General features: G+C 32.8%; 1 protein-coding gene across 2 annotated transcripts in view; it reads right to left on the reverse strand.

Moving 5' to 3' along the window:
• Positions 1-768: 768 nt before the first annotated feature.
• The window catches only part of Su(Tpl) (Suppressor of Triplolethal), a 113,618-nt gene continuing 93,142 nt past the window's right edge, over positions 769-21,244 (reverse strand). For both annotated transcript variants that reach the window (XM_003693882.4, XM_086907312.1), the window contains exons 3-10: positions 7,674-7,798; positions 7,077-7,193; positions 4,494-4,727; positions 3,936-4,006; positions 3,636-3,845; positions 2,447-3,368; positions 1,817-1,994; positions 769-1,725 (exon numbers count right to left, since the gene is read on the reverse strand). In XM_003693882.4, coding sequence (XP_003693930.2) covers positions 1,507-1,725; positions 1,817-1,994; positions 2,447-3,368; positions 3,636-3,845; positions 3,936-4,006; positions 4,494-4,727; positions 7,077-7,193; positions 7,674-7,798 — 2,076 coding nt within the window. In that variant the 3' untranslated portion in view covers positions 769-1,506. The remainder of the gene's footprint in view (positions 1,726-1,816; positions 1,995-2,446; positions 3,369-3,635; positions 3,846-3,935; positions 4,007-4,493; positions 4,728-7,076; positions 7,194-7,673; positions 7,799-21,244) is intronic.

Here is a 21,244-nt window from a genome sequence, read left to right on the forward strand (position 1 = left end):
AATGGATCTACCCTAGCATACGATATACACAACCGGAACCATTACGAGCGATCGCGTGATTTGAAAGGGGCAAGGTCCATTTTGTTTTCACTTTTCATTCTTTAACTTCACTTCTGTTTCTTCCAAAGTGAAAAATATGCAATATGCAATCTGTATTAACTGCACAGTGATTCGCTTTGTTACATCACTTTATGGCAGATAAATCTAAAAATTTTTTAATGTATTCTCATTTTTCATTTTTTTGTTTATTACGTTTTTTTTCACTTTTAACTTTTTTTAAATTTTATTTTAATTGTTGCAAGATTGATTCCCAAATTGTGCCATTTTTTTTGTTTGATTTAGTAAAGATATAACGATTATATTTACGACATACAGTGCGGGCCGAGTGGTGAAGAAAAAAAAAAAGAGAACGAAGAAGTAACAAAGAATCGTTTCAGATTTGCAAAGCATAAATGGTCTCTCTCTCTTAGCAGAAAAATTAATAATTCATTTGTTTCTAATTCTAACGAGACTCTTTGAACAAACATAAAATAAAAAGAAAAGAAAAGAAAAGAAAAAAAAAAAAAGAAAAGAAAAAAAAAGAACAAAAAGAAAGAAATTGGCGACGAGTAGCAGATCTTATGTACGATTCGCGGCAGTTTATGGACAGTCTGTGCTAGTCTTTTTCTTTTTTCCTGCCGGCAGAAAAAAGAAATATAGTCTTTTCCGGACGTGGCACATGATAAGCCCTTACTAACTTTTGGACCCTCTTCTCGCATTCGCATTGTATTTTTTTTTTTTATTTTTTTTTTTTAATTTTTTTTTAATCTAATGTATTCTTAAACTGGACGACACACTTGGACGTGCGCACGGTAAGTAACTAATTATATAAAGTTAATTACTGCTTTCTCAATTGTCTTCTTTCTTCATTTTTTCCTATTATTCTTTTTTTTTTTTTTTTTTTTATTCCTCGTAGGAGGTCAGAGTTCTCGAAGAAATACGTCCCTATGTATTTCAGTTCGAGCGTTTATGTCTAGCTTTTCGCGAATGCCCTTTTTCTCATTGTTTTCTCTCTCTCTTCGGATGGACTTTTATTTCATTCCTTTTTTTTTTTTTTTTCCCCCGTTTCCTTTTTTCCCCCGAAACGTACCGATTGTCGTTAAAAAGCCCCTTTATCGATGTAGTTACCATTGGTCGAAGTAGCACGCAAGCGCGTCACGACGATCGCTCGCGATCACACAAAAGCGCAAGTCGAAGAGATCATCACAGTCGCGCGCACAAATCAATTATAGAAGAGAAATCTTCGACTTTCGCAATTTTAACAACAGCATGAAGATTCTTGTTTGTTGCAACCCCGGCTCAGACAGTACTTGACTTTGTTTTCGACGACAGAACCAGGAACCATATGGACCGTTTAGATCAGCCTTGGAACATGCCGAGAAAATGCAAATTCTGCGACAACGAAGACAGTAACGTACCGACAATTGAGAAAAGGTTGAATATAAGAGGCGGCCTTTTCAGTTTGTGTCAGTAGTGCAAACTGTCCATCTCCTTAATTTCGTTGCTACCGTTAGCGTTACTGCTGCTTGTCATCCCACCGCCACAGTTTTGCGTATCGTACTCCAATACTAGCCGTTTAATGTGACTTAGCTTCTCGTGCAGATAATGAAATCGACGTTTTATTTCTTTATGTACAGGGTCCCGTTTAGTTTCGTTATAGTCGTGCAAAATTTGCCGCCTTACTTCCTATAAAATACAATATAAAAAAATAATTAAAATCTTTAATAGTAAAAAAAAAAAAATGACTTATTGTATGTTATTTACATAAATACAGTACCTCGTACTCTTCCCAGTTCCCAGAGGCTTCTTCTTGTTTCAAACGTTCTTGGAGCTGCGTAAACCGTTTAGATACATTTGCTACTTGAGCATGTAACCGTCGATACTCTTCATAATCAGCATTAAATTCTGCTTTATAACGTCTTCTCTGTTCTGAACTACTTATTGTCGTGTAATACCTATAAGCAATTTGTTAAATAAGTTATTTATATGTATATATATATTTATATAGAATAACATTTTTATATTTTGTTCAATGATATACAACAAACTTCATTGAGAAAGATATGGAATTTCTTCATTTCTTTATTTTATCTTCATTATTATATATATTAATGCAAATTTGTATATTAACATTTAAACCGTTAATTTATAATATTTTAAAGTCTTTAGAAAAAAATACTAAATAATTAGATTATTAAAATAATCATTTGCAGTAAAATTTTCTTTTATCTGATTAAATCTGAATAAATTACATTACATCTTTTTATAATGTATAATGTATAAATTGTTACGATAATAATATATATTAAAATATATTTATTTTTTAATAATAATAATGAAGACAATAATGAGCTTTTTATTTTTATGAATATCATTGAACCATTTTATTAATTTTTAAAATGTTTACGTGAGGTAATCCGGATATTCCGATGACTTAGGGCTTTCAGGCAATTCAAGAGCACAAGAAGATGTACTGACAGTATTATCCTCGGTAGCGGTGTAATTAGAAGCAGATAAGTCATTATAGGAGTTACCACCTGTCCCGTTGCTCTTCTTCCTCGAGTCACGATCCCTTTCGCTAGCGCGGCTCCTGTCATTCCTATCGCTTCTGTCTCTCCTATCAGCGAGTATTCCGTTCGAACTACCACTAAAATTACTTGCACTACCACCATCACTCACGACACTTGGCATAAGACGCGCCACATAATCCGTCCCAGAATTCCCGTCGGTAGCGAGTATCGCCGTTTTGCCGGTATGATGACGATTGCCGCTCAAAGAATTACTATGGGCTACACTATGAGAATTATGGCCAGTGGCCGAATTGCTAGCTGTGTTGTTTCCGGATGAACCGGTGCTCGTAATGATTCCGTGACCAGTTTGATTGATTTCTTCACTGTCACTGGTTGGTGTCAAGCACGGTTTCCCAGTGCTGTAGCTGCTGCTTCGTAGCACGTCACTATTCGCTGTTCTTTCGGGCCGATAATCGCCACGACGAATATCACGTTGATGTTGTCTCTGATCCCAACCATCAACCACACCACCGCTGTTACTACTACTGCCACCGTTAGCACTAGTACTACCAGCTCCAGAAACAACACTAACACTGTTATTACTATTACCACTACCAGCCGTCCTTCCGTTCTCTCCCGTGATCGACGATCCAGAATTTTGTTCCGACTTCTTATAATGGGATATCCGTGGTCTCTTTGTCGGCAGTCCGTCATTTCCCTGATAATATCCTGGTCGCTTATTATTCAACAAAGATGGAGGTGGTGCTGTGATTGCAGGCGGTGAACCCGGATGAGTGGAATTCGGCGATTGTCCGCTGCCTGCAATGATTATTTCATGATGATATATATTATTTGTCATTTTATTTATTAGATATAGATATAGATCAATATAAGGAAAAATTATTATAAATTTATTTGTGTTGAAACAATTTATCAAATTAATATCGTTATTTTTAAATGTTCAAGAATAGTTGTAGAAATTTCATTTTTTTCAATTAATATGAAAAATCCCAAATTTCTCTTATTGATAAAATTCAGAATAAGGTGGAATTCATAAAAATTGAATTACATTATATTATCACTTACCACTTGATCCACCATCACTGGAACCAGGAGGCGTAAGATTTTGAGGTTTTCTCCTTTTCAACATTGCCTTTTCCTGTTCGGTGTAATAAGGCCAGTCTTCTTGCACATCATTCCAAACATATCTGTGCAAATGATACGTATTGTCCCTCATAAAAGCAACTTGCTTCAAGATTGTCGTCATGATATTACGCTCTCGTTCTTTTAAACCCTCTAAAAATGAAATATAAATCAAATAATTTTTTTGAAATATCTTATAAATATATTAAAGTTCTTTATATATATATATATATATATCTTTACCTCTATTTATACGATCATACAGTTCAGGTTTTTTGTATGGCCTCAAAGCAAGAAGATGGATAAGTCTTTCTCTGTAAACAAAATAAGTTTAAGTATAAATATATTAGCTTTATCAATGAATCAACTATTTATCAATAAATTTAATATAACTTTCTCTAACGTTATTTTTTCCATTAAGTATCAATAAAAACAAAATCTCAATAAAAAAAAATATATTATTTTTCATTAATCATAATCTTATCATCATATTAATATAATGATTTTCTTTTTCTAAATTTTTTATATTTAATAAAAAAAAACGATAAAAAACAAATAATAAAATTTATTTTCCAATATTTCAAAATTAATTAGTTAAAGAGCTATACAATTTATATAATTATAATTAATTATATAAATTACTTATACAATAATGCAAGTACTCGACATGTATTGTAATTAATAAGAAAAATACAAGATATAAAAATATTTTATATTTTATAAGTTGCTTATTATCTATCTGAGTATCTAATTTTATCAAAAATATGAACGATAAAATATTACACGTTTTTCTGAACTTACTTTAATGGTCTGCGCATAATGTCGGGGATTTTTTTCTCCGGTTGACTTCGAGCTGCTGTTGGATTAGCCGGTTTGTAAGAGGAAGACGACAGTCTAGCCTGACTTCCAGAAGTTGGAATGCTCGTTGATTCCCTGTGTCTTGAATTTGATGATGATGGTATGATAGGTTTTCCAGTCGATTTTACCTTCACCTTGCGACCAATGTCCGGTCCATTTGGTTTAATAACTCTAGTACTAATCGACATAATTATAATTGTAATACGTAAAAGATGATAAAAAAATAATGATAAGGTGATGGTAAATATAAAATATTGTATTTCACTCTTGTATTTTCACAAAATGGAAAATATACTGACACGTCTGCACGCACTGACGAACCGAATGAAAATGGTGTCCCAACTAGACATGACCAGGAAAAACCCCTACTTCGTTTTCCGACTGCGACCCCTAGCTTCAGGAAAAATCATAAATACTTGCTAATATTCTAAAAATCGTATACCTGAGTACTTACTACCTGAGAGATTTTATATGCAGAATATTTCACATCAAGTGCCATAACTGTTTTTCATAATGGCTTGCTTATTCAGAATATGCCAAAAATATGAGAAAGATGAGAAAAGGATAATGGATTAGAAAGTTACATTATTTGAAATTTTTTTCTATATTTCATCAATTTAATCATTGAATTTGAATTATTTAATTAATTATTAAGAATGAAATATATTTGAATTATCTATTAATTTCTGTAAATAATAAGATTTTTAAGGTTTTAATTATTATGTCTCTATTATAAATTATCTAATATTATAAAATATGTAATATTATATATTTTATTATTATTTGCAATAAAAAATTTAAAGCATAAAAGATTGGAAAAAAATAAATAAAAATATCAGTTTCTTTCAATAAATGAATGAATTACTATTTTTTAAAATATTGGACGATATTTCTGATAGTTTTACATTATTTTCCTATAATTTGCATGATTTAACAAGTTGAGAAAATGATTGATAATACCCTACGACGTGAATGAACTAGTTCTCTTCTATATTAAATATTCATAATAGAAAGTGCTATATGTGAAACTATGCAAGCATATCAGTCTACGGTTGTTAGGCAAAAGAGAACAAAAATAATGATCATTACCGTCTACGTTTTTTTTTTATTCTGTCATTTTCCAGTTTAAAATTACTATATGTCTTCGTTATTGACGATTCTTAAAATATTTTCTTATATAGATTAGACAGCAAAAGAATTAAACATGATACATGAAGAGAAAAATTTTATGATAATTTATCATATTGATACACATTTAAACATTTTTGTATCGCTTAAAAGGATTAACTAACTGATTTAAAAAATTATCATATTTAATTTGCGAGTGTATTATAATTTTTTTTTATTAAACTAAATAATACTTTTCTTTTATTCTGCAATGAAGAAATTAAGAAATTTTTTAAACATTAAAAAATTAACTTTGATTTATAATTAATTAAAAAAAAATATATATATTATTTAATTTAAAAAAAAATAATAAATCAATCTTCATTATTTAAAAAAAAAATTCTGTATTCTTTATCTACGATTACAATAAAATTATTTTTATTTTATTTCCATCTCTACTTTTCGATAGTTTAATTAAATCTAACGTCATTTATCGAAATTCTTGTTGACGCCAATTCTCTTTAACAAATGTTAATCCACAGAAATTCTAGGAGAAAAGTAATTAATCAATTCTCCTTTTTGACGCAAGCAGCAGCTTTGACCGAAGCCCATTATCGCTTTTGTTATTACACACACAATATTACGTAACCGGTGCTGCTGTCTAGATGATATTATCACTTGATGACTTATAGATGACGCGACTAGTACAATGTACTTCACAAAATAACATCAATGGAATTTTTAACTTTATCGCATTCTTCGTTTCTTTCTTATCTATAGCTCCTAACTGAAATTTGCTGTTCTTATTACGTAATCTATTTGTATGAACATATTATAATGCATTTTGTCTACGGCGCAAAAGCGATGGACACCAAAGATTCTGGAATGAAGTTGCACTTGTGGGGCATTCTTAACCTTGACCGTTATGCTATTAAACAAATTAACTAACCTCTCGATATTCATCCATTGACTTACAATCATGACAATCTTTTGTCTCTCGTTATTTAAACTAAATAACATCTTTTTACGATAAAGATATTTTTATTGAATATGAATAACAAAATGTTTTATTTCACTTTGTTAGGTTAAGTGCTCGAATATGTATAAATATATGTACAAGTCAATGTATCTCTAACCATAACTCCAAAATTAATTTTTTGCATCCACAATTCAATGAACATCAGGTAGGCAATATTGCAGGTAAACAAATTTGACCAAAGGATTATAATATCTTCATAAATCCCCATAAATTTATGAGCGACAAAATGCAAAATGCTTTGAAATATGACAAATCATTGGAAATAGAAAAATTAAATATAAAGAGGAGAGAATGTATGGGCGAGATAATGAAAGTATTGGAGAAAAATTCGAACATAAATGAAGCCGAACGTTTTCGTGTCTTTTCAAGGAGTGACTTACCATTTGTTCTTATTATTCTCTTCGGCGACAGCCATGCGATGCCTGGTTGTCTCGTACACATCGTCGTTCGCCTGTATCCGCATTTTACACGGCAATGCGCCAAGACTCTCCAGGCTTCTGTACAGGAAAAATGGAACGCTATAAAGAGACCGATAAATCGCTAGAGCAGGTCGGCGCCATTTTTTCTTTTTTGCCACGTCGATTCTGGCATCTTGAAAATTTAGAGCACGTTTAAGAGACGTAATATGGTAGATTCGAGTATTTGAAATTGATTTTATTCCCCAGAGGATATCGTTTACGATAAAATTCAAGAAACGATTGTTTTTCTTTTCTCTTTTCGTAATTTAAGGTTATGTAATTCCTTTTTTCCTTCAAAATTAGAAATAATTAAATTAGAAATTTTATTTTTTTACGCATTTCGTACTGTATAAATGGAAAAAGTTACGAAATGAAAGAAAATAATCCAAATTTTTTTCATTAAGAATTTACTTTTAATTAAATAATAAATAAATAGTATTATCGAACTATTCGTTATGATAAAATTAGAAAATTCAATATCAAAAAAGACACATAGATATAATAATATAAGTTACTTACTTAGGGCCTGTTTGTTGGATGCATTCGAAACCACCCTGAGGACCCTCAATGTCTTGATTGCCAGAAAGGCTAAACGTAAAGCCTGCTGATCCATGGCTGGATTGCGTAGATGGGAAGGACAATTGCTGGAATCAAAAAAATACATAGGTTATTCGTGTGCCTTCATCCTGATAATAAGGTCGCATTAAATTACGAAACAGCTTTATGATCTAGTAGTAGATACGCACTTGGCGTATATTATACACGACACGACCAACCATATTCTCATATTCTTTATACCTAGTGGCAGTTACCTATATCTGCCAGGTATATAAAGCTGGTATATAAAAACATATGTATCTCTACTTGCCTATCTATCTATCTGTTTATCTATCTGTCTGAGACGTTAAGTAGGATCCGTAAGTAAGATCTAATGTTCCTCCTCCTCGAGGTTACATTTTATACGCTGGTCCTGTTGTCATTACTCGCATTACGCTCTTTGATGTAGTATCGCATGATTGTTATTTCCTCTTTGTTCAACGAGAAAAATTCTTCGATATAATAGGATCAAAACATAAATCAATACATAACCTAAAAAATATAACAAGTTGTAATTGTACATGAATTCTATTAATAACTTGTTGTAATTCAATACACGATTGAATACAAAGCAATTTCGAGAGATTTCCCATTGAAACTAGTTTTCTCATCATCCCGTTAAATGGACGGAACAGTGGACATTAAATTATTGACTCTTACGATTCAATTCCGGACATTGTTTGGTTATCTTTTAACGCGTTCTCGTGCGATCATAATTCCGTCGGATAACAAAGGCGCGCTCTGTCCGCGGTTATCTATGCAATATAATTTCAAGCTCATTCAACCTTGCAACGAGCACGCGTGCGGATGCATTTATTCGACGGCGAAATTAATCTCGATAAACGGCATGGAACGGCACGAACGTAAACGAAACGGCCGTAGAGTTTGGTGGATTAACGTGTTATGCGTGTAATCTTACCGTCGCTTGCTATTCATCAATTACGATCATCGTTCGTTCAACAAAATAACACAATCGTTATTTGACGACCCGATCATCGGTCGGTATTTCAGATCGTTATCGATACATTATTCCCGATTGGTTACGAAAAATGAGCAGAAAGAAAAGAATTGGAGAAATATTTCTCGCGCAATGATTAGGAATTTTATTTATTTTTATTTAAAATTATGCATGCATACGATGAAACGAAAGAAATAATTCTCAAGTGTGTTAATTAAATTTGCTCGGTATTATTGGCACGACGTAATTCGATTGAAATCAACAACTTTGACTATATATATATGTACGACGAAATTATTATTAATTAAATGATCATTAAAAATGTAGATATCGATGTAGATATGTTTATCGATCGCAAATATTTTGTATTTCATAAATGATGCTTAATAAGTCGGGAAATAACGCGCAATGTTGGTAATCAATGATAATTATATTCATAGAATTAACAAGTTTACTTTTGTATATGATTACCAATATCGTAAATCTAATTAGAAACTGCTGCGTAATGAAAGTGTTAATAGATAGAATGGTATATCAACAAATAGATTGTATTTAACGAATACAATTATAATTCTTACTACTAATGTTTAGTAAATTATTTATACGTTTAAATATATATGTATAAAGAAGAGCATATATTACTATTTGCTATAGACAATAATAGACAATAATAAACAATAATAAATATTGAAGTTTTTTTTTTTTTTTTTTTTTTTAATAATTTTTAGTAATATATTATTTTTTTCACACAATTCTACCAATTACGTTTTCACGAATGTTAGTTTGTAAAAACTTTTTTTCTTTGCTTACTATACAATTCTATAATGCGAAGATTTCCATAAAAAATTCCATGCATGAATTATTATACTACTACTACTACTACTACTGTCTAGCTAGATTTCCCATGTGTCACGAGGTCATCACGCACGCTCATCAATTAACAATTACGTGTACAGGGTTGATTGAGTGTTTCATGGTAATGATCCTTGATTTTCGAGGCATCATAATGCGTGAAACGAAATATTTTCACTCGCCGATAATGTAAAATGATCAAGCATTCTGACAAAAAAAATATCAATAACGATATACTCCGAAATAATAATAATTGCACAATGACTCGTAAATAAACGTGTATCGATGTAAAAATATATTTCTATCATAGAATTTCGTACATAAAGAAAAAAACCATGAATTAAGGAAATTACAATATAAAAAATAGTTTGACAATATGTATATACATATTATGCGAAAATCATTGCAATAAAATTTCAAACGCGTATAATAAATGTAACTATATCCGATATAGACCATAGAATGTGAAAATGGTCTTGGATGATGAAGATGTAAATCGAAGAGAGACTTCGATATTTGTGATAATTTTCTTTGAGAGATAGACCACTCTAATCTCCATCTTTACTCCACGTCGTAAGGATTATTCATTGGATTGGCAGCGATAGATAGGGGACCTCGTTATTCTAATTTTCGAATCTATTTGAACGAATGAAGATCAGAAATAATAATATCTCTTTCATCGAAAGAATTAAATCTAAAAAGGAATTTATTTGAAAATGAAAAAGAAACATAGATGCAAAGAATAAAAAAAAAAAAAAATGAAATGCGAAAAAAAGAATTTTAAGAACAATTTTAATTTATTACAACGGATCGATCTTTTAATAAATCGAAATAAGAAATCCATTGGTTTCCATTTGAAAATTAATTACTTCTTTTCCGACCTGTGTATACACGAATATTCCGCGCAGCTTTTTTTCTCCCCGATTGAATTTCATCGAAAGTCAGTCGAGCACGATCGACTGTATTTCGTAACGTGGAGGTACAGTTGTACCTCTGCCCCTGCATACCTCCCCCTCCTCCCCCTTCCCCTTCTCTGCCCACTATTCGATTCCACCCCTGGCTGCTGTTCCTTTCTCTTCCTCGATTCGATACGAAATCCTTTCTTTTTTTTTTCTTTTTTTTTTTTTTCCCCTCTCTCGCTTCACGGAACGCCTCTTGACATTTCAGAATCGGTCAGCAGACCTAATATTTTTCGGGCTACGCGTCGAGAACCTGGCAATTAAATCAATTGCACAGAATCGATAGATCGTCTTGCAGAAAATTAACGATACGGAGCGACCTTCGTGAATGAAACCGTCGAATGAACGACTCTGTAGATGGGAAACTGTAGAGTGTGAACTGAAGGTTTATTGACATCGCGCATGCGCAGAATGCGAAAACTTGCCTCGGAAAATTAAACCGACCAAGCGGGTGGCAACTCTTACGAAATTTTTCTCGGTGCGAACCAGTTTATTAAGCGATATTACTCCCGTTTTTTTTTTTTTTTTTTGATAACGCAATTCAATTTTCTACACTCTTTATTTTTCTTCTTTCTTTCCCTTCATTTTCCTCTTTGCAGGTTTTTTTATCAGCTATAAAAAAACCAGTCTTACCACGACACGCGAATGACGAAATGATCGATACGAGTGTTTACCAAGTGTCAAAAAATATTACGAAAGAATTAATAATAATATTCACATTTTCAACTATTATACAACAACGAAGATATGTAATGTATATTGATTTTGATGGAAGATTCGAGAAATGTTTTTTTTAAAAACATTTCTTATTGACAGAATTTCTTTCGTTTGAACGACGGATGTTTCGAAATTTATTCGTCCTTATTGGGAGAGATAATAGACAGATTCTTAGTACGGTAATTTTATTGTTACGTTTATAAATGTCGTTTGAGTTTTGTAAGTAATTTGCAATTGGACCTATTATCTTATCTAGCTAACAAATGAAAGTTAAACGCGACAAATGAATCTCGAGGATTCTCAAACTAGCGTAACAAAATGTTGAGATACATTAAAGATTTCATTATTAATTCATCGGTCGCACGTTAAAAGAATTAATCACTTGAACAGGTACGAATAATGAATGTTAAAAGAATATTGAAATATGCAAAATAATTAAAATCGAAACAGAAGAAGAAATAATGTGATTTTTCGCCGTATAATTTCAATTTAAACCGGATAAACAGGAAATAACGATGTTCGATAGAAATTTGAATGTATTGTTAAATCACTTATCGATTGAGTCACATCTAAAATAATAATGATAGAAAAGAGTGAAAATGATAACGCGAGGCAAGTCATCTTCGAGGAGGAAGGGAACTTCTCTCATGGACGTTCACGTATCGAGGACACAGAGGATCCCCCTTCCTCTCTTCTCGCCTCTTGAACGAAAGGTTGAGCCGCACGAGAATGCGATATGAAAGTTTCGTGAAGGGAGCAAAACCGTTCGTTTAAATTTCACTACTCGAAGGACGATGCTCGTCGGTGTCTGTCTCTTCACGCGACATGCTATATTTTCTCCGAACGAGAATGCCGATTGATCATCTCTCGTGTTTCAATTACTTTAGATGAAGTAAGAAAGAAAATGTACAATTTCTTTCAATTTTTCGAAAGTTTATTCATTTTAAGATTTTTCTGTTGAAAAATTTTATCGATCTTAACAAGGTATCTTTTTAAACAAATATTTCAAAAATGATACACGAGAATGCCTTCAAAAAAAAAAAAAAAAAAATCTTAATTCTTGTGATATCTTTGTGTATACGTGTTTGAGTTTTTTTTTTTTTTTTTTTTTTTTTTTACGCGATTCGACGAAAGAAAGAGTTTTTACGTAAACGTATGTTCTAAACGAGTTAAGCAAAAGTCGAAGCGCTACTCCTTGGAATTTAAAATTGAAATGACCTGTATTACATTTATTGAGGTCTAGGTCGGAAGCCAGACATGCAGGCTAGACTACACAAAAGAAATACATATATTATATATACGCAGTTATAGTGAGATTTATATACAATAAACAAAAAATGTATGGACAAACCATGGGAAAAAATCAAGAATGAGCAAACAGCTATATTAGAATTTATCGATGAATTTTCATAAAGTATATAAATTATTTAAAAATCTTGTTTTGAATGGAATAAGTTCGAAAGAATTAAAAATATTAACTAATGGAAACGATTTTCATGCAAATTATCCAATCAGGTTTTGCGATTAATCGAATTCACCACGTTTATTATACCGGTTGTAGTTTCAAAAAAAAAAAAAAAAAATATAAAATTCCATATTTTAAAGTGTAAATATACGAAAGCCCCGAGATGGACTCGATGGACTTTCAAAGGAATGGATCCATTTTCCTTTGCACGAGTCCCTTTGCACGCGAGAATTCGATGCGACCGACAAAGAGCCGCCTCGAGTGGTCTACGCTATCAGAATCTCGATAAAAAACGCGATAATCGTCGCACCAGTTCCAGACAGTAAAAAGAAAATCCAAGAATCACTGTCTGCATAATCATAATTCTATGCGAAACAAATAGTTTTTTTTTTTTTTTTTTTTTTTTTACAATTGACGCAATATTACTTTTGACTTTTATTTATTTATTTATTTATTTATAAAGCTACACTGTTTTATTGCAATTAATAAAACATATTTAAAGAAACATAGAACGTGGTTCTCTAAATAACTGGAACTAGAAAATTAATAATAAAAAATTATATTACCAACAGTAATTACTTAAAGATTTATTTCTTTATTATTATATTATTTATAAAAATACGATATTTTCTTTCTAAGAGATTAGCATGACATTTATTGGTTATCGATCATTAAAATTTTTACAGTATCGTTCAATATTTCATATTCTAACCTAATGTTACATAAGATGAAGATTTTTACGTCTATCATTAATTATTCCAAAGTAATTCCCCTCAATAACTGTATAACATATAATATATGAATATCGTGGTGTTAAACGGTGTTCGAGTTTAAAGCCGCGTACGCAATCACGAAAGTCTGGAAACCGGACTCGGTAGCAATGCATCTTACTAAAATAGCGGTTAAACCGGTGTATGTGGCGCGTGTATTACAAATGTATATTCGAACACAACGCGCGCAATTTTGTCAGACAATATTTCGCGGCATGTAAATTGCACCCTTATTAAACTTGCATTACCATATTTTGTTGCAAATGTATATACGCGGGAGGAATTACGTCTTAATATTATGCGACGAAGTTGCACGAAAACAGAAGCGAATGCACTTGTATTACACGAAATTCCTTCCGCAATATGTCTTAAGATTTTAATTAAGAACACACGAGTCTTAATAATTCGTTGAGAATTTTCAAACGATGCGATATAATTACGACGAAAAGAATGAAAAATTTAATACGTTCTCGCTTAAATCGTCTTCTATATTCGACACGTCATCCTTTTAGGATTAAAGAACACTTTCGAAACTGAACAGATCATATTTCTACGAATTATTAAAAACAGATGCAGATACTTTTTTAGCAAGTCACGATAGTTGAAGAAAAAAAAAAAGAAAAGAGTATCAATAATCGCGATGAGCCAATCGAGGAGGAAGAAGAAGAAGAAGAAGAAGATCTCCCCCATCGAAAATCATTCCGAGCGTCACGAAATAATCGAGCGATGTTTCCATATTCATCGAATGGAAATCGAGATTGGCAGCGCGATACCGGCGACCAATTTTAACAATCGTCGATTATGGTTCGCACGATTACTTTTCGATCGCGTGTCTGCCAGCTCGCCCACCTATTCGTGGTGCCAGCTTCGAATTATTTTCGTGCTTAAAGCCACGACCGGCTCTCTCTCGATCGCCTGGCCGTCGCGTGCACGGCATTCCATCAACGTGGAATCGCGGCGTGCGAACGCGGTTTTACGTAAATCACGTTTCGTCCCCTCCCCCGAATTTTGGCAAACGGAATCGTCCACCCCCTCGCGAGAATCCTCCTCCTGATCCATCTTGAATAATTTCACGCGTGGAAAATTTGGAGAATTTGTTCGAACATTCGATCGGCATCTCGAGCATCGTTCTCTCGTTATTCCCCGTTTCGAATGAATTGAATTTCGAGAATGTACTCTATTCTTATTCCATTTCGATTATTATTATTTTCGATCATACGTTATATTTATTTGGGCAATAAGGGAACGGTTTTATTCTTACATGCGCGTGATTATAATCGAATGCTTGTTTTACACGAATAATTTACTTGCTCTAAAACAAATTCAATCGCAAGAATACTCGAAACTTAATATCACGCGCAAGAATGAAAATAGATTAAATTATTGGAATAAAATCTCCCCTTAACCCAGAAAATGAACGAAAATAACTTCGGGAGAGAGAGAGAGAGAGGGAATATCATTGCAGAAATTCCACAAGCACGAATTGCCCCGCAAAATAAAACGATCAAGGGTATCAAAGAGAAGAAGAAAAAGAAGAAGAAGAAGAAGAAGGGAGAATTCCCATTTCAAGATACATTACCAAAACGCGAGATAAAAGAATAGGTGTTCAAATTTTCGATGCTTCGAATTTGCATCGAGGAAACCAATCGTCGAGTCGTGCGGTTAAATAAAAGCGTTTCACAAATTCAACCGAGGTATTTAATTAGATTCCAACGTTGGGCGTTTCGCGTGCCGAAACGAAAACGGTGGCGGCGATATCCACGGTGGAACGAAAACTCGTAGGTGGGCCGCGTCATCCGTACATTTATAGATAGGCGTAGATCGACAAAGAATGTAACGCGTTGTTCAACGTTCGATTGCATCATCGCACGGGCGGAAACAACGCGTGGAGGATATACCCCCTTGCGAAACAACTCCCGATTTGGGTAATGACATTTAAATTGGTGTGTTTCGCTCGAGGCGCTCAATGGCGCCCGGTGAATGATACTTGGTTTTTGCAACGGAGGGGAATAAATGACGATGAACCCGAAAAAAAGAAACGTCACCACCACCGACTCGTTTCCAACATTCGTTGGAACGAAACTTTTCAACGAAACTTCTATGACCTTTCCTTTCGCGCCAGGAATGTCCCTCGCCGCCCACGGAAAAACATGAAAGGGAACATCTATCGAGGGGGTGGCCTTTTGTTCTTAAAAACTCGCGCCAACGCTTTGTCGCCCTGCTCCCGTTAAGCCTCGATGATCACGCCCCGTTAATGACTTTAAAGTAGGAGAGAGAGGGGGGGGAAGCTTTAACACGAACGGATGTAGACGCTAAGAGAGGTATTACGGCATTCGAATAATATACCTGTAATTCGAATCTTTGTGAAGACCACGCTTTTGTTCACTTTCGCCTTGTTACAGAAACTCGTAAATTATCCTTCGAATTCGTGCAGCGGTAAAAATAACGGGTTTCTCTCTCTTTCTATATATATATATATTGAACTTTACCTGAAAGTTTTAGGCAATTGTGAATTTTTAATTCTTGGAATCCCTCGAATGGAAGAAATATTAATGAGAGGATTAAATCTTGAGCGGAGATTTTGTACGACTTTGAATTATTACTTATAATCCCTTCTTACTCGAAAACTTTGACAATTGAAGAATTTAAATCTTTTGAGTCGAGATTTGAGTTGTATTCATATTATGTCGGTTCGAATTTGAAAATAATACTTTCGTTGAAAAACGATTCGCAATAATTATGAATAATCATATAATTTTATAATCTAATCTAAAATTTTGAATTTTATGTTAAATAAATGAATTTTAATTAATTTTAATTAAGAAATAAACTTGCATTCTAAATGAAAATACAATTGGAATTTTCGTTAGTTTCTGCTTTTTGCTCCAGGAACATCGTATATTTGTGAATTCCGGAAAGATTAAAATAAACTTTCACGTATCCGAGGCATCGTTCGTTTCTCGAAATAACTACACCTCCAAGACCATTGTGATTATTTTTACGCTCGAGACATCGTTCATTTAACAAAGTTCTTATTTCTTTGCAACGAAGAATTAACCATTCTGCTCTAATAAAATTAATTCCTAATAATTATAATGTATAATTTATTTTTAAAACTTTCTGTGAACGAGCAAACAATAACGATCAAATTAATAATGTTATATAAAAATGATTAAAAATTTCTAAAAATATTCTATAATAAATATAACGCTTCTTCCAAAATTATATAAGAGATCTAAAAATAAAAAATCAAATAGTAATAAAAAAATATGAAAAAAAGTAAACAGCCATTAAAAGAGTTTATAAGTCTTGGCTATGAAAGTACATTACTCAACAAACTTTAAGAAACTTACCGAGACAACTCGTCATAGACGAGTCGTGTTTTAACATTGAGAAAATTGTAGTCTAATTGACCTGAACTTTCCTGCCAACTTCATCGACGTTCTTGGGAGCGAAAGTTCGAGCGATGCACTTCGATTCTCTTTCACGAACTATACGATGAAAAAACATGAAATAATGAAATTCAAAACGATCGATACATGTAATATAATTCAACTCGTAAATCAACGACAATAAAACATTTAAGAGAAAGAGAGAAAAAAAAAGTAGAAATTTGTTTGAAAAGAAGAAGAAAAAATAAATATTCTAATTCTGTTCAATTCACATTTGAATAATACAATTTGGAAAGAAATTCAAAAAAAAAAAAAAAAAAAAAAAAACAAAAGGATCATAGACATGATATATTTTCGATTGAACGACAATAAAAAATGGCTTTTGTAAATGAAAATAATGAACGAGAAAATAGAAGAAGAATAAGATTGATTTTTAAGTTAGATTTTATATCTTTCTAATCCTTTCAGTTTAATTGTAAAAATTATAAAAGAAAAAATTAAAGACAAAGAGTCATCGAAAAGTTTATAAAAGTTTTTTGTGATACACTTCTCTAAAAATTCTAAGCTTTAGCAATTATTTAAAAATAAGTTTGTTTCCCAGAAAAATTTGAAACGCGATAATTTCGAAAAACAACCTTCAAAATTTTATATCGTGAAATTATTTGAAGTCTGAGGTCATAGCGTCAATGTCCTGTATAATCGACAATTTTCTCTTTTTCTACTTGATTTCTGTTCTTGGAAACGAAATCGTACATCTGTTTGAAAACTTTCAAATCTTGGAAAAGAACGTGTAGAATTTTAATTTTTCATGTTCGAAAAACTTTTATTTTGCACCATTTTCTTCACATTTCGTCGATAATTTTTATTATTTCTTGTGGAACAATGCAAAAAAAAAAAAATCCCAATTAATTCTTAATTTCATGTGCAAATAATAAACACATGTTTTTAAATGCATTTCTCAATAATCAATTTTCAATAATTCTATTTTAAATTTTGTATAAATTTCAATTCCACGAAATTCTATTTTTTTTTTTTTCTTATCTTTTCTCCTTATCTTAATTCGCAATATACACCAATTTCGAGATCGAGACTATCGCGTCTCGAGACAATCGGGTAAACAAGGAAAAATGAAAAGATGACAAACGTAATCAACGATCCAACGTCCCTGACTGAGGATGAAACGACATTTGGCACAAGGTCGTCCCGCGCATAAGTGCACCTTCGTTTCTTTTTTGCCGCGTGCATAACACGCATGCGCGCACGCGAAGCAAAAGTACGCGCGCTTTTACTCGTTCCACGATGACTTCACTGTTGCCGTGTGTTTTAGCACCTCCTTTCTACGATTCCCTGCTCGAAATCTCCCATTTCGATCGAAATGCGCATCACGTAGTTAATTAATGTTAAATCGCGTTTTCACTGGCAAAACGTGTCACATATCGACTCCACGTCCTCGAAATCCTTCGAGCCTTCGAATTTCAATTCGCATGCCTGTCTAGAAGATGATATTTTATTGTAGAAGTTGCTTTGAATACGCGATAGAATTTATTAAAAAGATTAAGTTGATATTTATTTTCCTTTCTTTATAATTATTTAACGTGAAATATAAGTTAATTCGTTTAAATTTCTAATTTTACGTTCACAAAAATAATTTTAATGTTAATAAAATACACTACAATTATATTATAATTACATATTTTTGAAACGAATTAAAGTAAGATATTTTATCGCGTTTCATACATTAACATTCAAAATGGAAACGCACCCTTAAACGTTTGTTTCGTCCGCGCGCATGCGCATCACGCTGCAGAAAATGAATCGCGCCAAGTGAAAGTAACGCTACATACGCGTTGTAAAACGACGGGCTGTCGTGACACGTTAGCCCATTAACCCGCCATATATGTCTCCATTGGGAACGATGTTCATTAAAGTTGTTTTACATCTTTTACTATTTCTGTTAGGATTCTTTACGAAACTCATGTATATAAATTAACAAAAAAATAAAAATTGCCTCTAAAAGAAACGAGTAACTGAATTATATAAACTATATAAAAAAACAGATTAACATAAATTCATTAATCGAACAAACTTTAGAAAAAGATATTACAATAATAGAAAATCGTAGAAAATATATATTCGCAAAAGTGGAAAAACTATATATATATAGTTTTATTTGATATACCTGGAATGATATAATCCTGATGTAACTCTGAAATAGAAAGCATTCGTAGCAACGTTAATCCAGAGCTATGAACTTCAAAAAGAGTCGATCTACGACGTCTCGACAACATCTCATCTTCTTAACGCCGCGGCGAGAAATTAATCCGCGACATTGCGCAACGGCAAACACGAATGAAGTCGCGATACTTCCCAACGCGTAATATCTCGTGCAGAATGATCACACGTTCACCACGACGCGACTATATAACTTTACGCATGCGTAATCAAACGATTAGAGGGGCGCGTGAAAAATGATACAATTGCGCGGACAAAGCGCGGGGATATTTGAAAGTACGCGAATTAAATCGCGTTAAGTGAAAGCGAGCGTTGCGACACGCGACATATAAAATTCGTCGCCAAGCTAAGGATTTAAGGAAGTACCCGTGGTAACGCGTCTGCTTTCTCGCTTAATTTATAAATATTACACGTCTGACTCTCGAACGAATCGCATTACTACCTGCCTTCGTTTCGTTTCGTTCTTTTCTTTCATCTTTTTTTTCTTTTTTCCTTCATTCTTTCATTTCACGTGCATAATGATGCGCACTATTTGCATATCGGAAAATCGAATTCTGTTCGATACAAACTTCGATAAAAATTTCATTAATTTTAAATTTATCTCGATGAATTAAAATAGGAAAAAAATGATAAGAGACGAGTTCTTTATATCATATATATTCATCTCATTTAAGATTTCTCGCGATCGGAATTCGTTGGATATGCGTTCGATAATGTGAAAGGAAATCGAATATTTTGCGGTTTTTGATTTTTGTGGATATTGCAAAAAACTGATGTTGAAGTTATCCCATTTGTTTCATACTGTCCTACATCTGCTGAATTTATTTCAAGTGAGCAAAAATTCGAATCAATAATATGCGAATTTCTAACGATCAAAAATATATTGTACATATATAAAAAAAAAAAAATAATAAATATAATATTTCCATAGTCATAATCAAAATTCGTGGTTTTCAAATATTGGAATATCGAAATATTTGATAATAATTTAAAATATTTGATCAAATTTCCAACTTCAGTGCAATTTTGTCATTTATACAATTATTCGTAAATGATTATTGTTGTAACCAATTGATGAATTTACGAAACCCTACGAACCCGGACCGGTCTAAATCAACACTAGTAATATCAACTTGATCGCAGGATTACAACTTGTTACGGATGATCCGTTTGTTAACGGGTTAAACGAGCTAAAAGCTCATTTTTATGGTTGCACACCTTGATGTAACATCGGATAAATAGTCAAAGATATATATTTCGTAACAACGATGTAATATCACTTATGTTAAGGTCGCTCTTCTTCAATTAAAAGTATATTTTATTGCTGAGCAAGTTCTCAATGGAATACGAACAAAGGAAGTAATAAGTAGCACAATATAGTCACGTATCACAATCTTCGAAAAACTTAACAATTCTTCAATAATCTACGAACGAATTCCACAAATTCATTCGTTTCAACAACAATCATTATCGATAATTACATCGATAATTGCACGCGATAGAAATATATGAAAAAAGAAGGGAGAAAAAAAGTCACGTAAAAAAAACCATGTAATTATCTTCTCAATTCTACATTTATTAAAAAAGAAGAAAAACATTTTCTCTTTTCCTTCAATTCGTCTTGCGCCACACACTAATTACTAACTGCAATAGAACCGGCGATGCTTGACTAAGGTTTCGCGAAAACCACGTTGTTATCCGTTTTTTCCCTTTTTCTTTCTCTTTCTTTTTTTCTTTTTTTTTTTTTTTCCATTAGAGCCGAGATTCCTAGTTGCGCATCGGCGATCGTTTCCTCGCGTTCCAGAGAGGATCGATCGAGTGGTGAATTAGTGCCGTGGGTAAGGTTCGTTCCGTGTGTCGTAATCACGGCCGCGTTGCGAAACTCTGCGGAGAAACGTCGAAATTCCGTAAACGCGGGTTTAATAAACTGATAACGCTGATGAACACCAACGAGGAGTTTCTAATTGCTCGTGGCCGGATCTGGGGCTTTACCACCGTTGCGTAATCGCCGAGCTGCAGAGTGTTCGCGATCGATTACGAAATTTTTTACGTTAAAAAGTTCACGAGCTGGAATGCGCTCGAGAATCGTTAAAAAAAAAAAAAAAAAAGAAAGAAAAAAAAGTATGTTCGTTCGACTCGAGCTATTTT

The sequence above is a fragment of the Apis florea genome, unplaced genomic scaffold (genome assembly GCF_048593485.1).
Source record: "Apis florea isolate Af1SG1 unplaced genomic scaffold, ASM4859348v1 contig_2839_pilon, whole genome shotgun sequence".
In the NCBI taxonomy this organism is placed as follows: domain Eukaryota; kingdom Metazoa; phylum Arthropoda; class Insecta; order Hymenoptera; family Apidae; genus Apis; species Apis florea.